General features: G+C 47.9%; 1 protein-coding gene across 1 annotated transcript; it reads left to right on the top strand.

Moving 5' to 3' along the window:
* The first annotated feature begins 208 nt into the window (after positions 1-208).
* MYC (MYC proto-oncogene, bHLH transcription factor) lies at positions 209-4189 on the top strand. The gene is made up of 4 exons (XM_050891569.1): positions 209-333; positions 1313-1767; positions 1800-2014; positions 3062-4189. Exons 2-4 carry the CDS (start codon positions 1328-1330, stop codon positions 3622-3624), a joined length of 1218 nt encoding a protein of 405 aa, XP_050747526.1. The 5' UTR covers positions 209-333; positions 1313-1327; the 3' UTR covers positions 3625-4189.
* Positions 4190-22469: the final 18280 nt, after the last annotated feature.

The following is a 22469-nucleotide window of genomic DNA, read 5'->3' as shown; positions in this document are numbered from 1 at the left end:
AGGAGGAAAGCAACTAAACTTCTATTGTACCGGACAGAGCGCGCCGCGCCGCCTTGGACCGTACAATCTGCTGCACGCCGGGAAGGCGGCTTCTCTCCGCTGCTTCGTGTGTTTTTTATAAGCCGTGGTGGGAGGAAGAGACCTACATTCTCCCGGCGTTTTGTCTTTTTTTTTTTTTTTGCCTTCCCCCCCCCCCCCCGTCCTTTCCGGCGGTTCTCTTTTATTATTTTTTTTTATTATTATCTATAATTTTTTCCCCTTGTTTTGTTGTTCCCCGCACCGCCCGCAATAATTGCCTCGCTACGTTTCGCAGCTGGCGCGTTGGAGAAGCCGGTGAGTTGCGGGGCTCTGCTTTTCCCATCACTCGATCCCCCGCGGTTGTGGCGTTTGGACTGACACGGGCTGGTGACACCCGGGCTGCTGCCGGCGGGGCTGCGCTCCGCGGACGTGGATACCGACGGTCCCTCCCGAGGGACGCTCTCCTCTGCCGGGCACCGGCGGTCCCCATCCTTTTTCTTGCGCTCGGATTTTAATTTTCTTTTTTTTTTGGGGGGGGGGGGGGGAGAGCGTTTGCTTCTCCCGCGTATGCGCGGGCAGGTTACGGTTATTGCACATATTGCTTATATGCATATATATATGCGTATATATATGTATATATGACAAGATTTGGCAAAGTTTGCCAGGGTCCCTGCCCGTCCCCGGGCATTGCCAGCACGCCCAGGTGGGTGGCTGGGGAGCAGCCTGGCTCTCGGCTGGGAGCTGCCGGGCGCTCGCCGCCCCTTCCCGCCCGGCTCCCGGGACGCGGGAGGCGGGATGGGGATGGAGCTGCGGCCCCGGGAGAGAAGGGGCTCCGTGCCGGCGCCGGCCGGAGCGGTGCCCCGTGTGAGCGCGGCGGCGGCTGCGGAGGGGCGGCGGGCGGGGAGCCGAGGCGAGCGACGCAGGGCGGCCGAGCGGCGGGAGCCCCTCCGGGGGAGCCGCCGGCCGCGGGGAGGGTGGTCCGGGAGCCGGCAGCCGACCCCTCGGTAGATCAGGTCGCGCCGCCCTGTTGTCCTGCCGAGCTTGGAAGGGGGTGCAAGGGAGGTCGTGCATTTATCTTTTTTTTTTTTTCCTTATTATTATAGTATTTTTTTTTTAATTACTAACCGCGACTGCGCGTTCCCCCGCCGGCACGGCGTGGGGAGCCGGGAGGGAGCGCTGCGCGCCGGGGGGGTGGGGTGGGTGCCGGGGGCCCCGCCGAGGCCGGGGGGAGCCGATCCCCGCGGCGGAGCGCGGCTCACCCGGGCGCCCCCCCTCTCCCCCCTCCCGCCCGCAGGCACCAGCCGCCGCGATGCCGCTCAGCGCCGGCTTCCCCAGCAAGAACTACGACTACGACTACGACTCGGTGCAGCCCTACTTCTACTTCGAGGAGGAGGAGGAGAACTTCTACCTGGCGGCGCAGCAGCGGGGCAGCGAGCTGCAGCCCCCCGCCCCGTCCGAGGACATCTGGAAGAAGTTTGAATTGCTGCCCACGCCGCCCCTCTCCCCCAGCCGCCGCTCCAGCCTGGCCGCCGCCTCCTGCTTCCCCTCCACCGCCGACCAGCTGGAGATAGTGACCGAGCTCCTCGGGGGGGACATGGTCAACCAGAGCTTCATCTGCGACCCGGACGACGAGTCCTTCGTCAAGTCCATCATCATCCAGGACTGCATGTGGAGCGGCTTCTCCGCCGCCGCCAAGTTGGAGAAGGTGGTCTCCGAGAAGCTGGCCTCCTACCAGGCGGCCCGCCGGGAGGGGGCCCCGCCGCCCGCCCCGGCCCGCCGCCCGCCGGGCCGCCGCCGCCCGGCCTCGCCGCCTCCCCCGCCGCCTCGGCCGGCCTCTACCTGCACGACCTGGGCGCCGCCGCCGCCGACTGCATCGACCCCTCGGTGGTCTTCCCCTACCCGCTCAGCGAGCGGGCCCCGCGGGCCGGGCCGCCCGGCGCCAGCCCCGCGTCCCTGCTGGGCGACGACACGCCGCCCACGACCAGCAGCGACTCGGGTGAGTGGGGCCCACGCGTGCTCCGGGGGGGGGGGGAGGACGTGGAAACCCGCGCCGCGCCAAGTGCGCCCAGGGGCTCCGCCGGGGGAGCGGGGCGACAGCCCCCCCCCCCCCGCCTCCCTCCTCACCCCCCTCTCGCCCCCTCCCCGCGTGGGCTTTTTTTTAAATGCCACGTTAGCGAGGCACGGAGAGACTCCCAACGAATTTATTTCCTGGAAAACCAGCCCAGTGTTCCCTCCAGGGGTGGAGGGAGGAAAGAGGGGGGGGAAAGGAGGGAGGAGGGAGGGAGAAACTTGCATAACGGGGTCAGAGTCGGTCTCCAACGCGGTGTCCCGGTGAAGCTGGCTCCCGGTGCCACCCGTGGGCCGGGAAGGAGTTAACTCCCGCCCGAGAGCCGCGGGGGGAATGTGCAGTCAGGGAGGTGCTAGTGAAAGTGACTGCAGAGGAGTGAATGGGGCTGGGAAAGTTTTAGAAATGCTTCCTTAGGTATTTGACAGCGTGTTCCGCTCCCTCATAAATTTGGTTTAAAAGTGAGTTTCTACTCAAAGCGCTACAGCCTCCCCTTCCCCCCCCCCCTTCGATTTTCCACAAATTAGCAGATCAAGAGAGATTCAGAAAATGTCTCTGAATACACATGTGTGTTAAGTAAGCTTTCTTTTGAGGCGTGGCCAAAGCCTTGTAAATCCTTAATTAAGGGCAGCTTGAGTCTGGGAGCTTTATTGCGCTGTACTGCTGACAACCGAGGTTAAACTTCCCTGCTATCTTTCGTGCGCTCCTCGGAATTACGCAAGATCTCTCCAACTTTTGAAATCAGGGATTTGGAGCACGGTCCGTGTGTCATATTGCACTGGAAGCGTTGCTTCCTTAAAGGAAAGGCTCTTGGGGAAAGCGGAGTCCAGCAGCATCAAACGGGTTTAAGAAGGGTTTGTCAATGGGTTCTTCGCTGTGCAGCTCAGAGTAACCTTCCCTTATAAATACAGCAGTCTTGAGAGTATTTGCACAGATCCGCTTATGAACCTTTTTTTTTTTTTTCCTTTCCCCTTGCAGAAGAAGAACAAGAGGAAGATGAGGAAATTGATGTTGTTACATTAGCTGAAGCGAATGAATCCGAATCCAGCACAGAGTCCAGCACAGACACATCAGAAGAGCACAGTAAGCCCCACCACAGCCCGCTGGTTCTCAAACGGTGTCACGTCAATATCCATCAGCACAATTATGCCGCTCCTCCCTCCACCAAGGTTGAATACCCAGCTGCAAAAAGGCTAAAGTTGGACAGTGGCAGAGTTCTCAAACAGATCAGCAACAACCGAAAATGCTCGAGTCCCCGCACGTCAGATTCGGAAGAGAACGACAAGAGGCGAACGCACAATGTCTTGGAGCGCCAGAGGAGAAACGAGCTGAAGCTGAGTTTCTTTGCCTTGCGTGACCAGATACCCGAGGTGGCCAACAATGAAAAGGCGCCCAAGGTTGTCATCCTGAAAAAAGCAACGGAGTACGTTCTTTCCATCCAGTCGGACGAACACAGACTGATCGCAGAGAAAGAGCAGTTGAGGCGGAGGAGAGAACAGTTGAAACACAAACTCGAGCAGCTAAGGAACTCTTGTGCATAGGAACTCTTGGACATCGCTTAGAATAACCCAAACCAGACTGAAACTATGATAAAATATTAATGTTTCTAATATCGCTCATGAACTACACCAGTCCATCGAGTATGGAACTATTGCAACTGCATGCTGTGCGATTTAACTTGAGACTACACAACCTTGGCTGAATCTCCCAAGGGTTTGGCCAGAACCTCAAAACTGCCTCATAATTGATACTTTGGGCATAAGGGATGATGGGACATTCTTCATGCGTGGGGATGAACTGTTCAACTTTTTTTCTTTTAAAATTTTGTATTTAAGGCATTTTTTCATATGAGAATCCCAAAAAAAAGTTGTCCCCAGATTGCTGTATATATTTACACATCTTATTGCCATGTAAATACCTTTAATAAAGCCTTTATAGAAAAATGTGCAACATTAATACACAACAGTTGTGGCAACTGGATTTATACTTGTCTTGAACTTCTGTGCCATAACATTTCACAATTTTGTTTTTTATTTAAATACATTTTTTCTTTAAAAATGATTTTTATTTTGTTTTTAGATAAATAAATATTTGCCCAAAATATAATTAGCTAAATCCTGTGTAAAGACTTTGCTTTGTCTCCCACTGTTGTCATTAGATGCTTATTTCCATGACATCCCCTCTCCCTGTCATCATGGCAGAGGCCTGACGGAAGTCAAAGGGGAGTTAGGTGAGAGGAAACGATGACAGTTTTGCAGCTTAGCAGGGAGTTGAGTTGCTTCCTTCTCCGCCTTCTATTAATTCAAGTAGGTAAAGTTGTTGGTCTAGTGTGCTTTGTCAGTTCAACCAGTGTTGCTACCAGTGCCTCCATGAAGGTGGTAGTAGCAATGTCCGTCTTGGCCATGGTCATCTGCCGGCTGAAAGTAAAGTTGAGGTGGTGTATTTTCACACCCGTCACTGCAGCGTATGGGCTCTGCATTCCTTCCAAATACATGTGATTACATTTTCGGGGCATGACTTTTGTTCTGCGCTAGGGACCCAGCTACGTATTTTGAGGGCTGCTTTGTAGTAGGCTCACCTTAATTGCTTCCTGTTTGATTTTGAACAGAAGTTAAATGGCATAAGAAAATAAACTGAGATGGTGAGTGTTGAAGTGGTTAAAACAACAGAGCGGTTTCCCTTTTTAAGTGCTGAAATCAGCAGAGCCGATCTTCCTGGTCAAACACCTTAACACTTTATTAACGTGAATAGTTACTTGGGATTTCAAGGAATACAAAGTTCAAGGACACACAAAAGGGAACAAAGGAAAAGAAGAGCTATTTCTCACTTGGGGAATATGCTCGGACAGATTCCTAACATTTGCCAGACATATTAAATCATATTTACATTCAGGAATTGTCTCATGATCAACTCTGGATGGGCCATAAAGTACTTGCTTGACACAGCTTCTAAGATTAGATTTGTTCCTTTTCTCCCCTCCTTTCACCCACTTAGCTCCACTTCAGTCAGAACTTCAGCAAGAAATCAATGAGCCCTTTGATGTGGGGGAAGAAGGTGCTTTTCAAAAAGTTGAACCTTGTACTTTTTGATTTTCATAATTCCTGTTAAATACATATTTGCTTGCCTTCTAACGATTTGAGGAGCAGTGCTGCCAGATAACACCAGTGCCAGCAACCGAACCGGGACTGAGGGTTCAGGTTTTCTATGGCTTTTGAGTTCGAAGCGGGAAGAAGGGTTGAGTGTGGGTGTATATGGGATGGGGGGAGGTAGCATTTTATAGACAGGGTAGATGCCAAAGGTCTCTGCCCTGCCAAGCTTAGGGTAACCATCCCAACAATTTTGCACATGGGGCTTCCAAAAGAAGGTAAGTGTCTAAGTCCTATTTGATGAAGTGCTTTAGGTGCTGGGCTGAAGGTTTCTCAGGGAAAAAATCATTCTGTTAGAAAAACAGGAGAAAGCAAGGCTTTTTTCTGCAATTTGTCTGCACCACCTGCGTGTAACTGGATTTATAGAAGTGGTCTGCAGTTGCTTTTTTCAGCGTATGATTCAGATATTCACTTATGAGGAAAAAGAATGATGTGAAATGAAACCGTTAATTGTATCTGAACTGTACATCAGGACATCTTCCAGCTCTGAATAACAGACCTTTTATTAGACAGGATAACTTATTTTAAAAGAACATGAATTTCACTTGCCTTTTGGCATCCACCCTATTTTAGATACTGCTTCAGAACAGAAGCAAGCTGTTGTTCAAGAATTTCTAACTACATCCCTATCCTCTGAAACAAACTGAGAGGTGTAGATCCATCCACGAACTATGAAAAATGTCTGTCACCTTTGGGTCCCAGTTTCATGCGTTAGCAAAACCCCCTCACTTCTTCCCGTTAAATGAGGTTAGACCACAGTGATTAATAAACCTCTCCTTATTTGTCGGCTTCTTAAATCATTTGGAGAATAGTTTTGGTTTTTTCTTTTATCTGCAGAAGGTCCTCAGTCTTTTGATGAATAGGATACTTGCAGTTATTTAATTTCTTACTCTCATCTTTTAATTGAGCATCAGTTCTGCTTGCCACTTTCCTACTGGAAGAGCACACCAGATCATGAACATGATCCCAAATTGCCACTCTAAAAGAGTATTTTATGGGATGACACTTCATATTTACAACATTTCTTACTTTGTTGATAGGCTGCAAAGTACCTAAATAATGTAGTAAAAAATAAATAAATTTAAAACAGGCTATGGGTGCAGGGGTAGGAAACCTCTCCTGGTCATTAAACTGCTGCTACAAAAAGAAGAAGGTGGCTTCCACTTTCCAACTCAGCACGAGAGGTTAGGACGTTCGGAAGACACAGACATCCCACCAGAGTTTCCGGGCTGGATTCAGTTAGTAACGCATTGTATATGGATAGGAATGTGTTGGGTTTTGCTGCTGTTTTGGAGCAGTAGAGGAGATAAGCTTATAAAAGAAGCCTCTGAGCCTTGAAATAAAATGCAGTAAGTATTTACAATGCTTGCCAAACAGCTGTACCAAAACACTACTTGAAATACAAGGAGCATTTTTAACTTCATCTCTCTGTTCCTTTACTTTCATAGGAGATTTCAAGCTACTTCTCTTCCAGAAAAACATTAGACAAAATACGGCATCAAAGGAAACTAGAAACAAACCATCATGGTGAAAATAGAATTGCCTTTATCCTATACCCACATTGTTTCATTTAATAATACTGATTTTTAGGGCTCCAGCTTAATTTTTTTTTCTTGTGTATAAGTTCTGTCTTTCCAACCAACTAATAATCTAAATGACTTTAATGTATCAATACAGAATATGCTGGGGGAGCATTGGGATGTATAAAAGCACCCGTGTCTGCTTAATTCAGCTCCCATTGGAGCCTCTGGAAATTCCACGTTTCTTCCAGGGAAACAGATTTGTGCCAGTGCAGAATGCTCTTGAAAATTTTATCATTGCCTATAAAGAAATCACTTTACTTGCCCCTGTCATAACCACTCTTGCTCCTGTAGCACTTTGCAACCATTGCAGGCAGTTGAGAGATGACAAACATTTAATCAGAGTTGTATTAAAAGGAGAATTTCAGGTAAAAGTGGAATAGAATTACTGTAAACAGGAAATAAGCCAGGCCACTTCAGTTAAAATCTGAATCTATTCAAAACGGAAGGTAGAGGTGGTTGTTTCATCTACAGAGATGAACCATCTTCTAATACGCTGGATTTTTTTTTTTTGATTGATCTGTGTTAGAGTCATCTGCCAATGAATTATCAGAAAAATAAAACTGAACAATAGGGGATCCTAACACAATCAGGCAGCTTGGGAAGAGACTCAGGATTTACTTCCCAGCTTATGGGTTTGCTATTTCCTCATTTTAAAAGGACATCTATGGCAGCTTCTGAAAAAAGGCTCTGCTGACTGAAAACTAACCCCTGGTTTCCCCTTGAGGTTTCCACGCAGACGAGGCCTGAACCTACCTAGAAAAAAAAAAAAAATCATCAAGAAATGAGATAGATGAGCCACAGAAGACAGATTTCATTTCCAGTACAAAACGTTTGACGTTCAGCAGGTTTTACCTACCTTCGTGCCATTTACTCATCTCAGGCATAGCTGTAGAGTCAGTGGGGACAGGCAACGGCAAGAACGTTATCCAAGATTCAAAATAACAGCGAGGAAGTCAAAGGGGTTTTTTTCCTAATTCTGCCATTCACCTTCTACAGAGATCTTGAGTGAAGGGAGGGTGCAAGTGTTTGGAGCATCTTGCTGATGGCAGTGGACTCAGCGGCATGAGTAATGCACATCATGGAAGAGTTGCAGTTACCGTGCATCCAGGTGGGAACAGGGTTGGGTGAGACACTGGCCAGGCAGTGACAATACCACCTCTTAATCGGTTCTTGACTATATGACAGGGTATTTTTTCACATCTCTACACGAGCAAAGCAGCTTGTCTCTAAGTGCGTCCAGACTCCATCTTCCTTGGAAATGAGATAAGTTAGTATTTCTGATAATAAAGAGTATGACTTTTGGTGCTGAAAATTAGTGCATATGAAAAAGTTCTATTTGCCACTTGCCAAAACTATTTAGTATTTGTAGTTACTGAGCAAACCTTGCTTCAAGTTGCCACCAATGCATGGGAGCCCGAGCTAGGAGGCACATCTGCATGGTTGTGCTTGAAGCTCTGAGACACGAGGGAGAAGTCGTTGGCTGAGAGTGGAGCTGCACGACTCTGGCTGACTTTGATGGCGAAGTATCTTATTCCCACAAGCACTGTTTCCAGTTTCCAGCTTGATATATGAATTGTGGAGCTATTCCTTGTTCTACACAAGTCTGGGAGAAAGCAGCTAGGTAGGTTAGTTCCTGACATTATGTATGATGGTGATTACATTTTCTTGCTAAATTCACCCTTCATGTGTGTCTCTCTACAGATCTTGCCATGGCTACTGTTCTGTTGAATACATTTCCATTCAAGGCAAAACCTTTCTTGCAACCATGTGTAATTTCCATTGCAGGCTTCTATGTCCCAATTATGTGGAGTTATGTTTTCCCTATAGGATCAAAAAGAAAAAAAAAAGAAATAAAGGATTAGGTGCTATGAATGACGAGGTTTTAAAATATCAGCTGCAAAAATGGAGCAGTCTGACTGGGTAACAAAGAGTTCCAAGCAGAGAATTTAACACTGCTTGGAAGTAATTAGCCCCATCAGCTTCCTTCATGCTAATTTATCCACGATGAAAGAGGTCAGAAATAGCAGGAGGAAAAAAAAAAAATTCAGGAATTGTACATACAACTACTAGGAGTAGGCAAACCCCCCAAAATTCTGCAGGCTAAAGTGTGAGCATGCATGATCAAATGCAAAGCCTTGCTCCCACAGCCACGTCCCTTCGGACATCCCCCTGGATCGCTGCAGGTTGCAGTTGCACAGCAGCGCTCCTGTTTCCCAGCACATTTTTCTTCAGGCGCCACGCGTGTGCAAGGGGCTGCTCGTAGGGATGCAGCTGCCGGAGCAAGAGCTTCTTTCCACTCCTTTTTCTCCCATTAATCTGCTCCGTGATGACAGCAGAACCAAACAAAGCCTCTCGGTGCAGGTAGTTCCTGTGTTCTAGCGCCTGGCTGAGTGTCTGACAAAGCCCTTTTTGGCTTGTGACCAAGGCTGTGCTGTGCTGTGGATGAATTAGGGGAAGAGGGATCAACTCTGCAACTGTGTAGACACAGCAAAAGTGAGCTAAAGGTTCGCACGCTTCCCCACGGTACAACAATATCGCCGCTCTCCCTCCCCTGCAGAAAAGTGGTGTCTGCAATACCAGGTGGGCTCCTAGCCCAGCGCTGGACAGACCCCACATTGCTCAGCTTCCAGATTTGTTCTGTCTGATTTATGTAGTTTATTTAGGTTTATTCAGGCTGATATGGGCAATGCTGTTTCCTACAATTCTTTGGGTTTTCATTTGACTGCACTACAATCACTCCTTAAATAATTTGGTTTTATTCATGTCATAGGTCTCCCAAGAAAGAAAACCTGCTCTGTAATTACTGCTACCAGAACAAGGCTTTCCAACAAGAGTGCTTTTGGGAAGCTGGTGTTGAAGTGTCTAAAAACAGGTAAAAATGTAGAAAATATAGTGAGGATACTGGATCAGACAGCAAAGAGGACCTCTCCACCCCCAGTTTCTATCAGGGTTTTTTCACTATTCCACACTTTACTAATTTACTTTTAGGTTACATGTTAAAATCAGGAATAGATTTGTAACCTAAATCTAAATTAAAAGGATGTAACAAGGTATATTGCAAGCATTATGCTATAATCCATGTTCCATGCACATACAAGTTTCAGAGAGAAATCAAATATGATCCATTAGTTTCTGAGGAACCTGAACAAAGATACTGCTGCCTTGGACTGGGCTGGGTTTTCAACAGTAAACACCATCGCTCTATAACAGCTGCAACATAGCTTTCAAATATTAGGCTTTTTATATTGTATAAATGTGATGGACAGGAGAGGAAAAGGGAGGTTTGGGTTTTTTTTTTTACTTTTATCAACAAAGTATTTTTCATAGACAGAGATTTTACAAAAAAAATCCATCAGACTAATAGCTCACCATGTATTGGCTGCAGACATTGTGATTCGCAATGGATTCAGAGAAGAAAAGCCATATTATTTTGATAAATTGTACTGTTTTATAATATTAATTTGATCTGCAAAATTCCTCTCATCTGGGGTAAAGCAGATTTTTCTTTGGGCACATGTAAAATCTTATTATGTGTTCTCATTATCGTTCATCATTACGGTGAAGAGTAAGATAATATTGTATTGTGCCTAGATTTCCACACTTTGAAGGAATGTAAAAGGCTATATGAATATCTTATGAAGTGATTGCAAAATATAATTGACATCAAAGTGATTCAACTATGTAACATATTATTCCCTCCCTGTAAAATTGGATTCTTACTGAAAAACGCTTTCCTCCTTTTGCATTTGTGAAAGAGAAAAAATGATGAGTCTCCTGCCCTTATGGAACAATACAGCATTTTCCCATGTTTTACAAGGGCAAAAGTATGCATCAGCATCTGTACTTTTATTCAAAATTTAATTTTTGATGCTTGATTAAAATGAATCCACCCCTTCCCCATTCATTTCAGCATGCCCCCCTAAAACTGAGACCTGAGTGTGATACCCAAAACAGTGAACACAAACTGCGAAAGCATTAATGGGGCTCCAGGGGCCAAAATAATCACCAGGTATTTATGACCTGCTTAGCAGCTGGAGCAAAATATCTGGGCAGCGAGGTGACTGCCGTGGAGGTCTGTGCAGTCGCACCGTGTTGCCTGGCCATGGGGGTTCCCCATCCCTCTAACTCCTTTTCAAACTCCTTTTTCTTGAAATCGGTGGCCAAATTCCCATTAATGTCATGCACTCCTGTTCGGGAATGCTACATGCCAGAAGATTTTAAGCTCAGTTGATGTTTCCATGAGGTTCCTCTGTAAATGTGCCTGTGGCTGGCCCTTGGGGAGCTTGCTTAGAGGAACAGTAAATCCCACCGAAGAGTGCCGGCTCCTGGAACAGACACACTGCGTCCACACAATGCAAAGTGCCGATCCGGTATGAACTCACTTTGCCCGTTCAAACCTGTTTAAAATGCTTTGAATGGAAAGCTTTGTCCTGCCAGACGTTATGGCAAATCTAGTATCCTACCACAGCCGCTCTAAAGTCATCATGAACACCCCATAGTGTGCAGATCAGTGATGACATTGATACAAATCATATTTATCCTGCTGGATAGTCCAGCCATGCACGGTTTTGATTTTGTGACTATGAGGCCACCACAACTTATTTATTCCCTAATTTAGTTGGCTTTATGTAAATTAGCTTCCAATTCATACCTTCCTTTGTCTTGGTATGCATTAGGAGCAAAATCTCGGCCTCTTCACGAAGCACCACACAAACCACAAAACACTTATTGACTCCAGCAGGGGTAGGATTACAACCTTAATTTTGCAATCTTTCTTTAATCTTCTCTTAATTAATTTAATTCTGATATCATTATCTAGGTTGCCCCATTCATTTAGCATCACAGCATCTATCTCTTCATTCTCACTGGAAGCCTTTGGTAACTTTGCAAACATTGCAGCTCTATCTCCCATTCCTACCTTTTGATCTTTACTAACAACCTTCCTTTAATGTCTGCTGAGCTCAGCCTTTTATCAGGCAAAGCACTCCACCCTCCCTGGTAGAAGGGGCGCTGCTCTGATCAACGTAGGCATGAGGAGCTGAATTTCTACCGTGTACCTCTCGAGGTGATCCTGCTGGCCCGTCCTGGCTCTCCAGCCAGTTTTAAAACCGGTTCAGCCAAATCCAATTTAAAACTGAAGGGCAGACAGGATTTCATAAAGTTTTACAGCCCATTCCAATTTTAACTGATTTCAGGACCTGCATTGCCTCTGCTGGGGGTTTTCTTCTGGTAACCACCACGGGTGGACAATTCTGGTGTGGGTGGGAAAACGCAGTAACCCACAGCTTGCAGTGGGCAGTTCAGGCTGAAAAGTATATAATCCATACTGTGCTGTTGTGCCATTTACTTTGGTTTATGAAATGAGCTCAGTTGATGCCTTATTTTTTTTGCCCAGCCACACAAAAATACCATGCTGCTGCCATACGTACAGTTAATCTTAATGGCACCACCTAAGTGTAGACAAGCTGCCCCTCTTCTCCTTGGCCTCAGTGTGACTGGGGCTCAGCTAGTGTGAAGCAGGGACCCAGCGAAGAGGACAGGCATTGCAGCCGGGTCAGGGTGAGAGAAGCGCAGGGGTCAGGGTGCAGACTGGCAGGACTCGCACCAGGACCCCCCACTGGCCCCCAATCCATCCTGTACCACTGCAATAAAAATGCTTATTCTGGTATAATCTCTTCCTAGGTGGAAAAAATTTATATTAGCATGACTATGCCCATACCACATGGCTGTAACTCACTGGAGTTTTTAAAATGTATAAATCTTGGGATAACAAGCTCACAAAAATGCCGAGGCAAGTTAGGCTGTGGAGTTACACAGTAATTTCCACTGTGCCACGCACAATCCAGCCCTTTGGTCCCCGCAGTAAGCGCTTGGTGATTTATCTCTATATTGAGCTACCTCCTACTGACAGTGGACCATGATGAAATAGCTGGCATGCTGGATATCCTCATGCCCTTCATCACAGACTCATGGATGGGTTGATGTTGGAAGGGACCTCTGGAGGTCATCTTGTCCACCCCTTCTGCTCAAGCAGGGCCACCTTGAGCAGGCTGCCCAGGACCATGACCTTTTGACTATGACCATGGCTTCTGAATATCTCCAAGGATGGAGACTCCACAACCTCCCTGAGCAACCTGTGCCAGTGCTCAGTGATCAACATCCTGGTCAGGACTGCTTTGCAGGGTGGGTCTTGTTGTTACACATGATTTAACACAGAGTATGTAAATTTTCAGAGTTGCTGAGTAGGTCCCACTGTCTCCAGCCACAGTTGGGGATGCTCATTGCTTTTAAAGATCAGGGAAAAAAACTGCTGCGGTTTTCCTCTCCTGAAGCAGTAATGATTTCTGGATGAAAAGATAGCAGAGAAAGGATAAATCTGGGGTACAGACAGATACAAGTGCACTGCCTGCCCTCTGCCATTTTTTTCTGGGTAACTTTAAACTCTGGTGCACTCTGGCTCTCAGGCGAGGCACATTTTCAGAAGCTCTCAGATGTCAGTGGATGCAAAGCTCAGCTGAAACTGAGCACAAATGGAAAATCCTGTCCTTCAGTCTCTCCTGGCACGTCAAGGAATTGCTTTGACCTCTTTAAAACTTACCTCCTCTGCCCTCATTTTCTCACTTCCATTCACTTGTACCTACCGGGATCATTTGGCTATAAGACAAACTATCCAAACAGATTGGCATGGCTTCACTGTCATGAGCTGAGAAAAAAAAATAACATCCCTAAATCCTGAGAGCAGAGACTGCACACTGGCAGGAAGGCAAATAACAGCACGCAGAATCTGTGTGGTGCTGGTTTTCTGGAGCGATAGTCTATTTATGTGATGTTTTTCATACAACACATGCTTTCTCTACCCATCATCACCGAGGTGAAGCTATGCAGCATGACAACAAAATAAGCTGCTCTGCCTAGTAGTGGAAAGGTCCTTTCCCAGCTCATACTACAGTTTGCTTAGATGGGTGGCTAAAAATGGTGTGTTGATTTTAACAAAGATTGATAGTCAACATGAACATGCCGCCTGCCTCGCTTCTCTGCTGGACGCTCAGCAGAGAGCCTGGCAAACCTTAAACAATGGGATCGCCTGTTGATTTGGGGATTAAAAGCTGTCTGTGGAAGAGCACACTGAGAAAATGTGCTGAGAGCTTCTGCTGAAGGGGCTAATTCATAGTCTAGTCAAGTAGCTTCATAACCATGTCTATCATGAAAATTTGTTATCAGCATACTGTTTGAATCACAGATCAATGCACACTGATTTTGGCAAATCTAATTAGATTTGATGGGGAAGAACATGTTTGCATTTTTTAGGCTCTGTAGTTCCCATCTCTTTACGTGTAATTTCATTTATAATTTGTTTAACAGCGATTGAGTGTTGTGAATCATGATACTGCGGAGATGTCAGCCATGGTTATCCCACTCCCTAAGCCGACCCCGTTGGTCACCCCATGCTGAGAACGGGAGACTGGGAGTCAGGACTCCAGTGCCTCCCAGTTACACCAGCCAGAAGTCAATGTGCGCTCCCTGTATGGCCACAGGCAAGATATTTTACATATCTGCACCTCAGTTTACATATCTGTGAACTTGGATATAGCATACATATGCATCTTAGGGGCATTATAAGACTTCATTGATCACTACTGCTTCTAAACTCTTTCCATTTCTTTTCCTTCCATGGCACAACACAAAATTAATTAGCATCATTTGAGATGTGGAAGGGGCACAGCCTGGTGATTATCTACCTTTGTGAGTACTGTGGCTGCTCTGATCCCAATTTTTGCCTGTAATATGCAATTGCTTAAATCTCTTCTTGGCACAGCGAGGATACCAGCTACACGGGTGTCCCTCACCAGGTTAGGGCTTAAATGGGACACTCTTTGGGACTAAACCAGTGAGCTAGTGAGCAGCTTACAACAGATGTCCACACCAGATACTTCTCCCTCCCTCCTTAGGTCTTTTTTCCAGTGTCTGTGGAGTTTATTTCGTGGCTGTTAACCAGTTTGCCTATACTCATATTCCCATCCCAGGCGGAATCCTGTGCCCTGTAGTGTAGGAGGAGCAGCATCGTGGCTATGAAACGGGCTTCCAACTCCCAGGACAGTGTCCTGCTCCAGTGCACGCCTTTACCTCTGACACAGGAGGTGGGAAGAAAGGGGCCAGCACAGGCCAAAGGCATTGCACCCGGGGTGCAGCCACTCTCCGGGCGGCAAAGAGATGCAAAGGAGGGTGTTGAACCAGGTCTCCCACTTCTTAGGGAGGTGCTGGATCGTTATATGAAATGTGGACAGTGGTGCCACCGTCACCAGCTGTGCTAAAAAGAGCACAAGTCTCCCAGCTGCCTCCGAGGAAGATCCCAGCCCTGCAGCCACAAACCAGCCTGCCCAAGCCCCCAGAGGACCCAGCCCCAACGCCTGCCCCACGGCTGCGCCCGTGCAGGGAGTGTGGGGCACATCCATAAACAAGTACTTTGGGAAGGTTAAACTTTAAACGTGAGAGTGTAGACAGCAACTGGGCTTGAGAGGAGAGGGACACCAGGTCCAGCATGGGTTTCACACACTGTCCCTGACTCCTGCTCCCATCCTGCTGCTGGAGGAGCACTGTGCATCGCCCCCGAGCACAAACTGTGGCTTGGCTTTGTCAACACGCCTGTCGTGACACTTCATGGGCTGCCAGTGTCACTCTCCCTTGAAAATCGCTTACATGGATGTTGTATATTTGTTATAGATGGAGAGATTACTGTAAAGGCTAAAAAAAGAAAGTAAACAGAAAGGGAAGGACCCTGGGGATACCGCGGTGGTGTATGCCAGCTTGGCTGGTCCAACCTGTTTATAATGTCTAAAACACAGTCACAGGTGCCAAAGAATAACTGACAAGTTAAACAGTTTCCTCTTTGCGATTTAGCAACAGGATCGTTGTGTGAGGAGGGCAGGGCCCCTGCTGTTTTCCCAGGAGCCGAATCCTTCAGAAGCAGAGAAGCAGACATGAGGCTCTTCTCCAGAGGCTGGTGGTGTTTTGCCTGCTTTCTGTATCTTCTGCTGCTCTTGAGACATACAGTCCTCACGTGGGCACTGCCGGGTGCACAGGGCTCTCCTGGTCTCCTCCTCTCTTCATAGGGCCCAAGGAACCCAAATCAATGTGCCCTGGACCTCCGCATGCCCATCACTGGGTACCTCCAGTCACTTCTCAAGCTGAGCATCTCCTGGCAGATGACCCCTCAGTGTGCCACGCTCAGTGTGGGACATCTCCCTAATGCCGTAGCATCGGCTTCGGTGGGCTTGCGCTGTCTCCTGCGACCAGACCTACGACTCTTACCTCTCATCTGACGATGTCTTCACATCCTGGGTTTTCTATCCCTGCTGACCGCACCACTTTCCACTTCCTCTCCCAGGCTTGCAACTTCTGTCGTGATCTTTCACCCTTCACACAAACCAAACAAACTTGACTTCTTCCCCCCAAGGACTCAGTCAGTCCCTTTCTCAGGGGCTTCCTTGGGAAATCTGGCTGGGACTCGAATGCTGCCGCCTCTCTCTCTCTTGAATTCTCTCTTCTTTCACTCACAACATTTTTTTTTTTCACCACTGATGCTAAACCTCTGGATCACAGTTTTGTTAACTCTCCCCCAAACTCAAGCATGCTCATCTCTGGATCTACTTTCCATCCTGTCAGTCGAACACAAATTTAGTAATGCAGACATTTGGTTTCACTTTATTCCACTGCTTTCTTGTTTCTTAAATCACATTCAAGCTAGTCATCTTAAATGCTCTCCATAATCTCAAATGGAGTTTTTGCAGCTCTCGGCCCTACTAGTTCAGTCTTGCTGCACACTCAGAAGGGCATCACTTTAAAATGTCATATTTCTTTTTTTTTTTTAAATTCCACAAACTTGGGGAATATATGGAGCATCTGAGTCACATGCTCCCGTAGCTGGGGCATCAGTGACAAGCCCGTTATTTCTTTGCTTCATATTAACCCTGCATATCCTCTTTCTCTGCTCTGGAGTCACAGCTAAGCTACCCTGAATCAGAGCCTTAAGAAATCTCCCACTCCTTGGAACATGCTCCCAATTATTTGCCAAACATCTTCTCTGCAGTCTTGCAGAGAAAGATGCATCATGCAGCTTTGGGGTCCTAGCAAAACTGAGCCCAGCTTCATTAACATAGCTGTGTTACAAAATGGATCATCTGTTTCCTTTACCCATTATCTTTCTTTATGCTCAATATAGCCATCAAGAGAGGTGCCAGCCTACATTTATGGATAATCTGTATGAAGAAATGGACAAGTGGAAATCTAGTGACATAATTATATTGGAAAAAAAATTACATAAATTCTGGGGAGTAGCACTGGCAATGATGATGGTGTAATCTGCTCCCACAACTCTGGATGGGGATATTTCTTATACACCTGAGTCGCAACCGTACAATTCTAACACCTTCCCTCTCTCTATTTTTCAACTTACATTCAACACTGAGGGCACACGGGAGGCAGTGGAAGTCTTTCCAGCAGCTTCAGAAAGTTTCCAGTCTTTGCTTCTGCTCTATTACTGCCACCTGCGCCTGGCTCTTAGAGCTTTGTCCCCACGAAAAGCACAGGTGAGTCACCATCACCTAGAGATGGATCACTGTTTGGGGACAGGAATACATTTTCTTTAGATTAATACAAGTACTTAAATTAAAAGACTGGGGAGTAGAAATAAATTATGATAAGCACCGCTGCCTTATACCATTATTTTATCACAGAATGAACTTGACATTGGTAAATAACAGCAGGGAGGTATGTGTAAGGGTGAGGAGAAGAGCCGGTTGTGTCAAATAATACCTGCTGCAGAACAAATGGGTGTACACTGGCTTTGAATACATTCAGGATGGAAATTAGGTGGTTTCTAACCTTCAGAGAAAAAAAGTTCCAAGATAATATTCAAGAAGGTGAAGTGAGGACAAGACACTGATGCTTAACTTGATGCCTTCATGGGCAGACTGATGTGAAACGATGGCTTCTATTAGGAGAGGAGCAGATGCAACGACCCAGCCCTTTCTTCTGAGCGTCTGAGATGACTTAGGTTTTTGGACAGTTCCAGAATTAACCTGGAACAAGCTTAATCCCTGGATGAGGGAAGGTGTAATTACTGCTATGATTACACATTCTCAGCTGGTTTTTCTGCTGTGTCTCTCCATGACCCATGTTTGGGGGGAATGCGTGGTGGTTTGCCCCAGCCTCCCCTGCACCTACTTGCCCCGGCTGAGAACACTTCACTTCCATCTGCCTGTGGCCACCAGCTGGAGGCTGTCACCTCCGCGCTGTGCTAACCGCAAGGAGCACATCGCAGCTCTCGTTGGCTCTACTGGCGCTTCACCTAACTTGACCAGCTTTGCCTGACACGGATTAAGAAGCACTTGTGAGCCCTGCAGCCGGCAAAGCTGGTGGGGCCATGGACAGAGAAGCAATAGCAGAGCGCTGGAGGGCAGAAGCCTTCAGCTGGCACAGCCTTGTTGCAGCCTGACCCCTGATCTTTGCCTCAGATCTTCTTTTGGCCTCGAAAGAGCGTGCTGCATCACTTGGCCTTCACTTTGCTGTGCTTAACTTGCAGGGGTGAACTTAGAGCAATGCAATTGCTTTGTGGAAGTGTGCGAAGCTGTCGTAGAGATGATTATACTCAAGTGCTTTATTGACATGGACTGAGTATATTCAGGTCATAATGCTAGGTGATTTTTAGAGTACAACCACTAGAAAGGCTGCAGGGCTGATCAATACGAACACAAGACATATTCTACATGCTTGTGGAAAGAGGGTCTTTGTGTTACCTCCTGCAATGAGAGACCCCGGGTGTGAGGGAAATGGCGGGTCCCCCCGTGACCGCTGAGGCTCCAGCCATGCTGTCACAGGGGGAAACGCTTGGGGGTCACCTACCCCTCCCCCCCCCGCCAGCCTTCCCTGAAAGGGTTATGGTATAAAGGACGGTTTGTGCATTTTTATGGGGTCTGGAGCCTGACTTCCAAACCCTGGGGCTGCCTCGCGGTGGATGGGAGCAGCACGTCCTTCTGCCACAGGTTGCAGAGGTCCCTCCTGACGCCATATCTGGATAAGCTTGTGTGGTTGTGGTCCGACTTCTCTGTGTGTGAACAGGCAGGCAAACGCTTTCGCTCTCTTTTTCATGATGTTTTCCTGACTTTGTCATGCCGGGAACTGTACACGGGGATACCTATCTCTCATCACAGTGCACAGAGCTGTGTTCACGGCCACGCTGCTGGCGCTGTGGTGACACACAGGCGAGTTTGTGGCATTGGGAAAAACAGTATTAATTTGAGCTGATGTTTAACAGCAAATTCTGTGTTTTGCCAAGGAAGGGAGGGAGTCCTAGGGAGAGAGGAACAAAAACTCAATTTTCAGGGCTATTTGATACATATTTCTCTCCTGCTCTGGCAGCTGGGAGCTGTGAAGGAGCCATCAGGGCCCCATTTAAGGGCAATACCCATGCGAAGCCAGAGTAATAATAGCTTTATGCCACTGCTTCTCCCAAACTCTGGAGCGGCAACGGGCTCGGAGAAAAAAGTGTCAGGCTGCTCCAGCACTTGGGCTTTTTTCAGCTGACGAAATGAGCCTTTGGTCTCACGAGTAACTGTAGATTTTGGTCTTTCTCTGAAGTTCACTGACCTCAGGAGGTCATTTATTTAGGACTTGGTCTCCAGCCAGCTGTAGGTGTACAGCCCAACGCGATCTCCTCTACCCCTCTTCTGCTGCAGCAGGTTGCTGAAGGGTATGGCACAAAGACCTTCCATCTACCTGATCAGGAGAGCTCTCATCTCTTTTACCATGAGCATGCAAAGCCTCTTTTTCCAACCCAGTGTTGTATCTTGCTTAAACTGCAGGACCGCAGAATTGTGGTTTGGATAAAGCCACATTTTATACCATAATTTTGTACCTTTTGCGTTTGCTTCTCCTGTAATGACTGGGTTGTTCTTGCAGATCAGCTTTTTACTGAGATATTCAAAGCATTGTAGGGGAGTTGGGAGCATATTTACTAATTAAATGAAACAGCATGTGCTATCCACATGAAAATGTCACCATGCCGGATACAGACTTACTCCGTGCGGAGGCTGATTAGCCTTACGTGGCAGTGGCAGCTCCCAGCCTGGGCACCACAACCCATGCTGGTGCTAACAGGTACTCTCAGGTTGTACGCACCGCAGGAAAGAAACACTGCAGCTCCCGTGTCGTTGCAAAGGTGCCGGCACAGCAGGATTTTAGGTTCCCTCCTGGACAGAGCAAAAACAGTATGGGGGAAAAAATCACGTGGCATTGAAGCTTCTGCTTCGTTTCAGTTCCAAGCCTGGAATTGAGGAGGATACATTTCATTTTTTCTTAGTTTGTTTAAAAAGAAATAATAAAAAAGGAAAATAAAGCTTGTTTTGTCCATATACTGGAGATTTGCTTTTGTTTTACTGTTTCACCAGTCTGCAGCCTGTTCTGTATTTTTGATGTTGTTTTTTTTCCAGTACTTAGGGGACTGCAAAGCTACTTTCTCTACTTGTGTGTGGGATGCTTGTATCCTTCTCTCCTGTGATTACCTGGAGACATCCATGACATTTCAGCACTTGAACGCGGGGAGAATGGGATATTTTTTTAAATCTGTGGTTTCTATTAGCAAGGGAACTCGTGGAGTTCAGGAGAAATGGGACCGAAGGCATCTTTTAAGGTTAAAAGCAGCAGAAGACGAGCAGTAAAGGCTCCCATGCTTCCCATTCGCTCATGTTGAAGCTGAGATTCGTTCTTCCGCGGCGTGTGCCGGGCCGAGCGAGCCATCCCGCACGGGACGGGGCCCCGCAGCCGCCCCGCGCACGCTGCGCGCCTCAGCGCCGGCTGCCCCCGCACCCGCGGAGCGCCACCGCCGCCCGCGCGGTTTTATTTTTCTTATTTTTTCAATTTTTTTTATTTTTATTTTTTTTTTTTTAAATTTCGGGGTACGCCGAGGCGCGGCGCGGTGATGGCGGTGGGCGGCGGTGCGGGGCGGCGGGGGCCGCGGCGGCTCCGCGGGGCAGGAGCGCGGGGGCGGGCGCTGCGCGCTGCCCCGGGCTGCGGCCGCCGGCGGCGGGGGGCGGTGACGTCACAGAGCCGCTCGCCAGCACAACGTTCCATTGAGGCGAGCGCGTGCTCCGGCGAGCACATGGGCAGCGGGGCCCGCGCCGCTCCGCGCCGCTCCGCGCTCCTCCGCGCCGCCCGGCCCTGCCTCGGCCCCTGCCTCTGCCCCGCGGCCGGCCCGCCGGACCCCTTCCCGGGGAGGGGGGGCGCGGTGAGTACCGGGGCTGCAATTAACGGCGGTGGGGTGAGGGGAGGTTGTTTGCATGTTTGTGTGGTTTTTTTTTTTTAATTTATTTATTCTTTTTTTTTTTCCTCACCCCCTTGCTTTATTATTTGTGTCTCCCCGATGGGGCTTGCAGGTCGCGGCGGAGTTTACAGCTTAGGCGCGGGGGTTCGTGCAGATGGAGGGGGGAGGGGGATTGCATTTAATTTCATTTCATTTATTTATTTATTTTCAACGCGCTGGGTCGACGGTGGGCTAAAAATAGCAATTGCCAGCCGAAATCCGTGCGGATGGGGAGGCGAAGGGCTCGGGATGCCTTCCAACGTAAATAAATGGCCGCGATAAGGGCCGGCGGTGTTTGGGGTCTAGCTTTGCTCCGAAATGACACGGCTTGATGTGCTCATCCCCCTCGCAGCCCTCCCCCGCCACCGGGCCTGCCTCGGCGGCTCCTCCGGCCCCGGGGCGGCCGGCGGGGGGGAGAGGAGGAGGAGGAAATGGATGCCCACCCGCTCCTCCCTTGGCTTGGGGAGAGACTCGGGGCAGGGAGGTGATGGTGGGGTCCCCGCGGCTCGGGCCGCTGGTGTTTGTTTGCGCCCTCTGCAACTGCGCGGAAAATGCGCTCTGTGCGCTGGCCGGGGCGCGGAGGTGCGTGCGGAGCCGGCCTGCTGCTGCCTGCTCCTGCCTGCTGCTGCCTGCATGCGTTTGCGGGGTGAATTAAGCTTTTAATCTGCAGAGCTGAACTGTTTTGCTCGGGCCGTCGTTAATATGGGCAATCTAATTTTAAGCTGGGTAGCACGAGGGCCTGAGGAATAAAAAGGGAAGATTCTTTGCAGGCTCCAAAGACCATTTTTACAAAGGGTTTTTTAGGCCGTCTTTTCCTTAAAAAGCTGTGGATTTTCCAAGTACAACTTTAATAGGCCGCATTTTATTTTTATATATAAATAATATTGAAATGTTTTCATTGACAGGGTGCTTTAGGACTTCCATCTCGATCTATTAAACTGTTGGTTGCTGCATCTTAAAATATCGTGCGGAGAAATCCCAGCAGAACCGATAATTGTATCTGAAAGATGCTGGAGGCCTTCAGTGAGATCTTTTTAATCCCATTCACGTTGACAAGTTTAGACATGTTTGCCTGTCCACGTATCTGGTCAGACACAGTGAGTCGTGAACCCCACGCTACTTCCTTTTTACTAATATGTCAAAAAATACACATTATTTAAGTCATTGATTTGGAACAAAAGAGCTTTTCTGGGGGTATATTAGAATATATTAGCCGTTGCTAAATACAAAGAGCACAATATATTATGTACACGTTACATCTGTATGAAATGGGAATATTTATTTCTTCATCGAGCAGAAAT

This window comes from Gymnogyps californianus, chromosome 2, assembly GCF_018139145.2.
Source record: "Gymnogyps californianus isolate 813 chromosome 2, ASM1813914v2, whole genome shotgun sequence".
In the NCBI taxonomy this organism is placed as follows: domain Eukaryota; kingdom Metazoa; phylum Chordata; class Aves; order Accipitriformes; family Cathartidae; genus Gymnogyps; species Gymnogyps californianus.
The sequence above is the reverse complement of the archived record's forward strand: the minus strand, read 5'-3'. Positions and strand labels throughout refer to the sequence as shown.

Bases quoted from the DNA above. Each gene is read 5' to 3' on its own strand.
- MYC (XM_050891569.1), top strand. From the start codon at position 1,328: ATGCCGCTCAGCGCCGGCTTCCCCAGCAAGAACTACGACTACGACTAC. The intron at 1,768-1,799 runs GGGGGCCCCGCC...CGGCCCGCCGCC, and splicing joins TACCAGGCGGCCCGCCGGGA to CGCCGGGCCGCCGCCGCCCG. The intron at 2,015-3,061 runs GTGAGTGGGGCC...TTCCCCTTGCAG, and splicing joins CACGACCAGCAGCGACTCGG to AAGAAGAACAAGAGGAAGAT.